The 10,134-nt window shown below is 38.1% G+C and overlaps 1 protein-coding gene across 1 annotated transcript; it reads right to left on the reverse strand.

The window, feature by feature from the left end:
* Positions 1 to 2,322: 2,322 nt before the first annotated feature.
* On the reverse strand, positions 2,323 to 7,472 carry PSMC2 (proteasome 26S subunit, ATPase 2). Its single transcript, XM_053464262.1, has 12 exons — positions 7,296 to 7,472; positions 6,270 to 6,307; positions 5,951 to 6,032; positions 5,574 to 5,673; positions 4,682 to 4,813; positions 4,456 to 4,528; positions 4,143 to 4,238; positions 3,709 to 3,873; positions 3,503 to 3,590; positions 3,010 to 3,212; positions 2,684 to 2,780; positions 2,323 to 2,482 (listed from the first exon to the last, which is right to left on the reverse strand). The coding sequence occupies exons 1-12, from the start codon at positions 7,363 to 7,365 to the stop codon at positions 2,325 to 2,327; spliced, it is 1,302 nt and encodes a 433-aa protein (XP_053320237.1). The 5' UTR covers positions 7,366 to 7,472; the 3' UTR covers positions 2,323 to 2,324.
* Positions 7,473 to 10,134: the final 2,662 nt, after the last annotated feature.

Here is a 10,134-nt window from a genome sequence, read left to right on the forward strand (position 1 = left end):
GACAAATCAAACCAGTGTTTACTATAGATTCCTCTCACTGCACTGAGATGTATATGTTGGTACAGACAAACCTCACAGAGCCCTGATTTATTACACATTATATATATATATATATATATATATATATATATATATATATATATATATATATATATATATATATATATATATATATATATATATATAAAACCACAGGTTTATAGAGATTATTTGAAAAGATATGTTTTGTTACACTGCATGTGTAAGTGGATCAGTCTAGTGTAATCAAGAACAGCAGATATATTTTTGGGAAGACTGAAGAGTGAGTTAGCAGAGGTTTAGGAATCAGACCATTTTGCTATATTCCTAAAACCTAGAACTGTTGGAAGACTTTGCGGAGAATAGAAACATTAGAATCATATTTTACAAAAATCATTGCATTGGCAATATCTGAACCCTTGTTAATGTATTTTCCATGATGCCGTTTTTTTTCTTCTCTCATATGTAATATTACTAAAACTAGTTAAAATAACATTTCAGTCTTATGCAAAGTGTGCACAATGCAGTCAAAGTGTGTGTTTTATAATGTAAAACCATTATTTTCAATTGGATTTCCAGTTCTTAACTAGCAAAAGGTAGCAAAACTGTCCATGACAATAATTCATCTTGTTTGCTTGTTTTTGTTTTAAATGTATTAACCGTAAAAAAAAAACAGATATCTATGAAAATATCTGGATTGCTGACTTTTGACCTCTATCAGCTGTTACAGAAAGGTGTACTTAAGGCCCTACCTTGTCCACAGAGTGGTAGTGATGTATACACTCGCTGTCTCCAACATGTAGTCTCAGCGAGGAAACACGTGTGCCGGAGGCATGACGATGTGGTAACATGGGCTGTACAGTCAGTGTCAAGTCTTGGTATTGTCAGAATTACTGAGGCACGTACATTTTCATCTACATATTTCATGTTTATACAATGTGTGTTTTTATTATGAGCGTGTGTTAATATGTAAGCGTATATTTCAGCATGTCATGATGCTGGACAGTACAGGTTTTAAATGGCCAATGCTGTTTGCCAACCTTGATAAGTGTATTCTTTGAAACTAAACAGGTCAAGCCGCCATAACACTACAGGATCTAACGATACATGGGTGTTTTGTAGAAAGCAAAAAGAAAAGTTAAATGATGAAGAAAAAAAAAAAAGTAACACACCAGTAGCTGAATAAACACAACTAGTCATTAAAGATGCCAAATCTGGAATTGTGAGAGTTTTGGGGTGCAGCGTGTCTTACTGAGTTCACGTCTTGTGCAGATTGCCGACAAATGGTTCCCTAAATCATAAGAATGTAAAGCACACCGCATGGCAAATATCAAATTCATAATTTGTCTAGCTACATCTATCTTGTGATTTTGTTTTCATAGTAGAATTATTATTATGGGGATGCTGTGTTTCAAATAATCTGCCTCAATGTTTGTTTGTTTGGGGGGGGTAGATGGCAAAATACCTGGTTTAAACAATTGTCTCCTCACCCTATATTTTGAAGGATTCATTTATTGTTATGGTTACATTAAAATCATACAAATCCTAAAAGTTAAATATTACTAGCCCCACATACTGTCAACAAAGTTATTGTATATAAATTTCATTTAATCATTAAAGTTCTAGGGGATAGGTATATGGACCTGTAAAGAGAATGACTTTAGAAAGCGACGGATGCTCTTTTTGTAGACTTTATTCATTGTTTGTACTCTGCCTTTAGTAAAATTCATGTAAGCCTAATATTATGTGTCAATTTGACAGACCTGTACTCAGGATAATTGGTAAAAACAGTATGATTTAAATATAAACGGGTCTGTTACAGAGGCCACATGTGATGGAAAGTTGTTTGTTTCACAGTGGTGCACATGAGGGGGGCGCTATGTCTCAGATTAACTAGTTTTAAATGTGTGCTAAAGTTTAATACATGTTATGTTTACCAAAATATTAGTGTACTTTATTTGCTGATAGTATATTTTTCTAGACATATATTTTTATGCTAAAAGTTAAACAGCCTTCGTGGGGAGATGTATGCTTAAAAGAAAAAAAAAGATGTACGATTCTTTTCCCAGATCATAAGTAATAAAATGATTTGTTTTCAGAATGACCTTGGCTTCTTCATTACTTGATGGTGTAAATTACATGGATATTAAAATAAACTGTACAAAGACATCGATAGTTTACAACATTTTTTTATTCCAATCTACACTTAAACAGGGTTCTCTTCTTACAGTTAGGGAGACAATGGAACGGTCGTTCACAATGAGTACAGCACATCTTAATGCAGATTATACCTCGTGTTTTATCATCTAATTGTATGTCATGTATCTAGGGGTTGCACTGAACTTCGCATACGACTTAATGACCTTGTTCACAGCCTCCAAGAAATCTTTCTCTGTTGCAACTTTGCGGCGTGCTCTGATAGCAAACATACCCGCCTCTGTGCACACGCTACGAATTTCAGCACCTACAATGAGAAACAAGAAGTTAATCTAAATACATATATAAACTAAGTGCAATATATGTGCCTTGCATTATACACTCCTCTAGCACCCCAAAAGTTTAACAGAATGTGTAAGCAGTCCATTTTATGCAGATTCTCAGGTAATTAGTAAAATACACGAACAAGAAATTATTACACATGTTAACAGATCGACAATACAAATACCTGTGCTATTGGGACACAGTCGAGCCAGCAGTTCAAATCTTATATCTCTCTCGACGCTCATAGAACGAGCATGAATTTTAAATATATGGGTACGGCCCTATTGAGAGAGGGGGGGAAAAGTTAACATTTAATGAACCGTTACAGTCGGCAGCAGCCCTGTAAGAATGATGGTACTGTTGCCCGTAGACAGATGCAGTAGCAGATCGATCATGAACCCTTCTGCAAAGAGCAATCTTATACCACCAATGCCAAGATCAGGTGCTGCAAGCTGCCAGGATATTGCACATAAACACGGAATATACCCTCAAAATAAACATTCATTTTACCTCAAGATCAGGTAAACTGAATTCAATTTTTCGATCCAGTCTTCCAGGCCTCATGAGTGCTGGATCTAAGGTGTCAGGTCTGTTTGTTGCCATTAGTACTTTAATATTTCCTCTGGGGTCAAATCCATCCAACTGATTGATCAATTCCAGCATGGTTCTCTGGACCTCATTATCACCCCCAGCGCCATCATCAAAACGAGCTCCTAACAACAAAAAGAGGGGGTGTGAAGTCACTGTTAGGCTTTAAGCAACATATGATCAAAAGAGAGAAGTAAAAAATAAACACCCTGCACAATGACTACATTAACAGATGTTTCGCTACTTGCATGCCAGTTATACAAAACTAACATTGCCATATCAAACCATACAGGTATGCACAAAAAATAATGAGGTATCCAGGGTTCAAGAGGCAACACAAAAAAGCCTTGCACAGGTTTCTAGGGGCTTTCACAAGTGTGGCTTCTGTGTATTTTGAAGAAGACATAAAACGTACCGCCGATTGCATCAATTTCATCAAAGAAAATAAGACATGCTTTCTTTGTCCTGGCCATCTCAAACAGTTCACGCACCATACGCGCTCCCTGAAATAACAAGTAGAAAGTTTGCACTCACCGTGGACTCGTACAGGACACAAGGTAAAATGACTTAATATTTACGGTATAGCAGAGGTACGGACAGTGTTACCCATTCATTTCTTACCTCTCCAACGTATTTCTGGACCAATTCTGACCCGATGACCCTGATGAAGCAGGCATCAGTTCTGTTAGCCACTGCACGAGCACACAAAGTTTTGCCAGTTCCAGGGGGTCCAAATAAGAGTACTCCTTTTGGAGGCTCAATGCCAAGATTGACAAATCGTTCTGGCTGTAGTAAAAAGATATTTTAAAAAAAAAACCATAAACCAGTAAAAAGTGTATAATGTGTAATAAATAAATGTTCACAGACTAGAGTTTACACTGGACCACCCGCGCCTATATAGAGAACCAAGCCAAACTACAATGCTCTGGCGCAGATATATTTTACTACAGGTTAAAAGGAAATGACTAAATAAAAAAAAAAACAAAAAAAAAAAAACATGGTTCTATTTAATTCACACAGACTCTCCCCATTTACATAGGGAACCCGTCACTTACATGAAGAAGTGGTGTTTCAACAACTTCCCTTAGTTTTTCAATTTGCTCCTTACAACCACCAACATCACTGTATGTGACATCAGGCTTCTCTTCCACCTGTTAGAAAATAAACACAAAATATTGTTCATAGTTAATGTGCAATATTACGTGTAATACATGATCCACACACTAAAGAATGATTACTTAAGGGCTTATAGAGCTTAATAATACCGATTCCACATAAATTCAATGAAAGACAATGAAAGCTATGTGCAATAACATTCACCAATAAACGAAAGAACTATAATAAAAAAAATAAACCCTCAAACGTTACCTGCATCATAGTAACTGTTGGATCAATTTTAGGAGGCAGAGGTATGTGGATCTGGTACTTGTTTCTGTCCACACTGCAGTAACAAAAGTAAACTCAATATTACAGAAGTTCTATGCGAGCATACACAGCTATTACAATTCCACAGAAGAACAAAGAAGAAAGATGGCCCATGGGAACAAATATGCTGTAACAAAGATATATCAATTTCAATTATTGCTTTAATTACCCAACTCTCATGCCCTCTTCTATATCTGTAGGAGCAACCTGATCACTGAGATCCACCACAAACTTGGCAAACTGTTTCACATTAATAATGTATTTTGGATCCTCCGAGTCAGCATTGATTATTTTTGTACATCTAGAGGGGAAAATAAAATAAATAATAATACTTTAACAGTATTCGTTCAGTCAGAAGCGAAATACACAAAAGAGTAAAACATAATAGTATAATACAGCTTCTGCAAACAGCTTTGAAAACAAAATCAAATGCTGATTTTGTTTTTTCAAGCCATTCTCATGTTAAATTACATTTCCGAACACATGAAAACCCAAACATCATGCAACATAACAGGGAGGCGTCACATGTGATAGTATGGAAAAGAGACAGGCTGTGAAAGTAACAACATTTCATCCCATTTATTCTGTCACTAAAAAAGGCTATATTGGAGCCAAATCTTTACAAATACCTCCCTCACTAGGCCTGGTGCCCTGTTAAAGGGGTGTTTATACATTAAACATAATCATAACATGTAAATGCTGATAATCTTTGAACTCAACAGAATGATGTGTACCGAAAGCAGCCATGAAGCAAATAGTTCATTGACAAGATTCTAATCAAACATCGAAATGCACCCAGTCTGCAAACTGAATATTCTTGACCTCACATAGCCATGTTTCTAAAGGCGAAACCGGAAAAAAACGATCGGGCAGAATACCAGATCAACAGGCGCATAAAGTTTGGTGTTTGAATATGAAATATATATATATATATATATATATATATATATATATATATATATTTTATTTTATTTTTTTTCCTTTCTTCAATCCAAAGCATGAGTTCACTGGCATCAAAGAATACAATTGACCCAAGTAAAATGTTTTAATGGATAGAATACCTGGCCACTTGAAGTGGTTGCTCACTCTGAAGAGTCTGTTTATCGGCAGCCAAGTCCCATAAAGCTGGGGGAGCAAGTCCAGTATCGGATTCTTTAATTCCTGAAATAACACAGAATCAGTCAGTCACTTGGGAGAAATCCACTCAGTGATTTAAAAGAGTACCGTAAAATTGTAAAGTAGTTTGGAAATAAAGCAGAGCAAGTAACACAGTAAAGGAGGATCTATGATAACTATTTTTTTCTTCTTTGAAACGTGGAACATAGGATGGACATCGAGTAACACTGTTACGACACCCACCCCTCCATTTAACATATTACTGTCCAGACGTTGTTGGATGTTTAGGTAAAAATGGTTAATAGGCTGATATAATGCAAACCTGTGAGCTCATTGATTTTCTTAAGAAGCTGCTGTATATCATCTTCTACTTGCTTAATCTGACGGGAATATGTACTCTGTCCCTGTAATAAAAAAATAAAACATTTTTTTTAAAAAGCAATGTTCCAAAAATTATAGGGGAGTTCAACTGCAGAGTGTTTCTTTCTTTTACGAATCAATTTTAGTTTTAACTAAAGGAAAGCCAACACACATTTTATAGGAACTGGTTTACAAAATCAGTATAGCAATCACCACAGACCAAAGGAAAATAACCAAATTATCTCACAGCTGGAAATGTTAGAATTATATCAGCAACTTACATAGGTTTTTAACAACGCGATGTCGCCTTCATCCAGTGCTGAAACGTAAACAGAGGAAATGTATTTTACAATCACGTATTTCACAAAATATTACATGATATTTATTTAAAAAGATACATACGCTTTATAAAAATATGCTGTGCACTGTAGCTGCATTTTATAGGATGCAGGGTATTTCAATGAAACCCACAGCTAATTCTATTTTAGCGTTCCATATGAGATACGATGCAATGGGTGCACCTGTCATTTGGTCACTTCAGCGATGGCTATCCTATCACTGTCGCCAGCTTTAAACTTAATTTTAATCAATTTGATTTTGTTCCAGAGAGAAAAGAGCAAAGGGTAACAAGCAAACCCGGAACTTCTTTAATGAGCTGACACACTTGGGCTATTAAAGGGTTAATATTTCATCACAAAGATTTTTGTATTGACTTGTCAAATGCCTTGCCCAAATCTCTCCAATACCGGTTGTCGTGGAAACCTTGACCTGTCATTGTTTAAAGATCCACTTAATTGTCACCTGCAATCAAGTAGGACTATCAACCATAACATACTGGGAGTCTTCTATATGAATAGAGAAGAGGCAGCTCCAGACTGTGTGACCCTGAGAGTCATCCCATTCACCTGAGCGTGGGGCAAAACCCTGCGAGTTGTAACATGACAAGGACTGGCAGCTTAATCATTAACACGGGCCAGAAAACGGGCAGAGCATATGAAAGGAAATTCATAAAAAAACAATCAGGGCCATACGTCAGTATGCTAATGAGATACCCCAGTGATTAATACCCCAGTGATTAATACCCCAGTGATTAATACCCCAGTGATTAATACCCCAGTGATTAATACCCCAGTGATTAATACCCCAGTGATTAATACCCCAGTGATTAATACCCCAGTGATTAATACCCCAGTGACACTCGTGTAACAGATCAGGACTATACTTCGTAGATTCCATTATTGCTCTAATGATCCTCATCGATAGGTTTACAGGCCTACTTCCGCGGGCCGTCATATAACGGCGCTCACCCCGGATAGGCTTATCCTCCTTCTCCTCTTCCTTGGTTTTCCTCTGGTCCGCTCCCAGGTAGTCAGGCATTGTGATAACTGCTGTCAAACGCACACAACTCCGATGTAAGCTACCGGTCCACTCTTCGGTCCACAATTACACAGCAAAGTAAAAGTCCTTCCGTAAGACACCGGAACTGCGTCACCAGGAACGTGGTCACGTGATAGCGCATTGCCGTTTTATGTTTTACGTTGTCGCTAGTGAGTGTTTTAGGCCATTTTATCGGTGTGGATCTGATGTGTACGATGTGTACATTTTCAGCCACTTCCGTCACCACAGAAAATAAACTCTGAAATCATTTCAGTCTTTCTCAATAAGGTTATTAGTATTAAAATATTGTTTATAAGAGAGAAACAGGTGTTAGGAAAAAGCAGTAGATAATTACCGTAACTAAGCGATTACAGAGTCCTGCTTCTTATGATAAATGATCTGCTGTAATAAAGGCATTTCAATTAAAAAAAAGACCGCTGCAACTGTAATACAGCCTCCCAGCAATATGCCTTATACATTGTCTCGTTCCCTCTTTTTTCCAGTACATGTTTTGAACAATACACAGGATAAAAGTTCTTAGCATGTCAGCATCCAGTTATTATTAACTAGGGAGTCCTCTGGAAAATACATCGCTGTATACAGGAATATAGGTCACCATTGTCCTAACAAACGTCCTATATCTGCAATCCTGGACGTTGACATTGTTGTCAGTCCATAAATGCCAACAGTCCTGAATTTGCTGGGACAGTCCCAGTTTTTTGGTGTCCTGTCTCTGTATAAAAATACTGCCTATGCACAGGCAGCATCAAGTTTAATCTGTAAAACACTGGGAAATGAGCTCCAGACATCAGGTTTCCATACCTGGGAACTTCTGGGCTCTGGCGACCCGGAACCAGGTGTTGCCTCTTTCAGTTCCCTATAGACATACCAGTAGGTCCATAAAACGCATCTCAAGAAACCCCTATGGACGTAGCAGTATGTCCTGACCTTCTTGCAGCGGCAGGGACACATCCCTACCGCTACATGGGAGATCAGGCTGTTTGACAGCCTGGGCTCCCCTCTGTCAGCAGAAGCTGCTGCCTGATCTCCTGTAACAGCTGCCAGCGCGAACACCAGAAAACTGTTACAGTTTTAAATGCCCGATTGCGCAAACACCACTCTGAGGTGTACGTCACTTTTACAAAGCCGTAGAATTTTTACATTAGGTATGATGGGATTGCAACTCTAATTTTAAACAATTCAACCAATTCTGGGGACTTGCATAGAGATCACAGTGTCTATGATCAGTGCCTCATTGGAGTGATCGAATATCCGAGCATGGTCTATCCTGTAATCCGATGACCTTTCAGGTGATGTCAGCAGTGACGCGACCCGGAAGGGAATACCCGATGGCGTGATGAGGCATTTAAAATAGTAACAGTCTTCCGGCGTTTGCGTCGGGAAGCTGTTACAGGAGATCTGGCAGCAGAAAGCCAGCAATGCTGGCTTCTGCTGACAGGGGGGAGTCCAGGATGTGTCCCTGCCGCAGCAAGAAGGTCAGGACGTACTGGTACATCCATAAGGATTTCTTGAGATGCGTTTTATGGATGTACTGGTACATCCATAGGGGACCGAAGGGGTTAAGTTCTCACCACAGAATTTCAATCGGGTTGAGGACTGGGCCATTGCAACTGATGTAAAATTTCTAGGTACTGCCATACTTTTTCATTTGTTTTCCTAATTCTGTATATTCCTTCAACATTTAATGATAGTAGGAAACACCAGTATGCTCGTAACATGCACATCATTTTCTACAACTGAAGCACTGACATTCTGTTACCAGTCTCCCGATTTCATCTCTATTGACTTGGCACAGTAGTTTTTTGTATGTCCCAGATCATTTTTTATGCTGCTTCTTCAGCCATGTTTTTGACAATGCAGGCACAGTACATTCTTTCAGACTTGTCTTGATGCAGACGTTTCCAAGGTACCTTCAATTTGACTTGCTCGCCTTTCGTACTATTGACTGGTTTTCTGGTTGGGATCATTAAAATGCTATGTGTAGCTTCTTGCATCTGCCATACCAAAGCCGAAATGAGACAACAAATCTGTTACGAGTCCAGAGATATCTGGTCACTGCACAGAAAATTGTGATGGAAACACTATTTTCTCCAAAAAGAAAAGTTTAATAATCTCTGTTCAGCATCACTGCTGTGCATTAGGTCAACACAGTCACCCTCCCTACAAACTTTTGACAGACCGGCATTACATTTTGAGCACAATAATAGAAAATGTAGTAAAACATATGTAACAATAACTGGCACTTTACAGTTTGAATGAGGTAACAAACACAGGCCTTCAAATCAGCCCAACAAACTGACAGCTACCTGCCTGCCACAGTAACATAAAGAGAAACACTGACTGAAAATAAAAGGCTCCTCTGGGCTTACAATCTATATCTATTCTATAACTCTGTATCATGTTTCCTATCAGTCCACGACACTTGTTTGGTTTGGTAAATGTGTTTATACTTTATACGCATCTCTTGCCCCAGCATTGGGTAAAAGGAAAATAATCTATCTATCCACCTACACAGCCTTTCCATAGTCATATATTCTGCCTTCTTCTGTATGTTCAAATTATATATATATAAATAAATTGTACTCTTTCAGTCCCACTGAGGTTACAGGTGAGCAACGCACTGACGACCCCTCAGTGTATAGAAAGGCTAAATTCAAGAGTTATTTCAATGAAATCAATATTCATCTGCCATCTGCCGGCGGGTGTAAAGCGGGAACAAACAATTCATCAGGGGAAAAATTGTAAAGG

This window comes from Spea bombifrons, chromosome 4 (genome assembly GCF_027358695.1).
Source record: "Spea bombifrons isolate aSpeBom1 chromosome 4, aSpeBom1.2.pri, whole genome shotgun sequence".
NCBI lineage: Eukaryota > Metazoa > Chordata > Amphibia > Anura > Pelobatidae > Spea > Spea bombifrons.

What these genes read in the sequence shown, in the direction of transcription:
- PSMC2 (XM_053464262.1), bottom strand. Translation starts at nt 7,365, where the DNA reads ATGCCTGACTACCTGGGAGCGGACCAGAGGAAAACCAAGGAAGAGGAG. An exon ending in CAACCACTTCAAGTGGCCAG is followed by an intron (nt 4,814 to 5,573) that starts GTATTCTATCCA and finishes TTTCCCCTCTAG; the next exon opens with ATGTACAAAAATAATCAATG. An exon ending in TCAGTTTACCTGATCTTGAG is followed by an intron (nt 2,781 to 3,009) that starts GTAAAATGAATG and finishes CTCTCTCAATAG; the next exon opens with GGCCGTACCCATATATTTAA.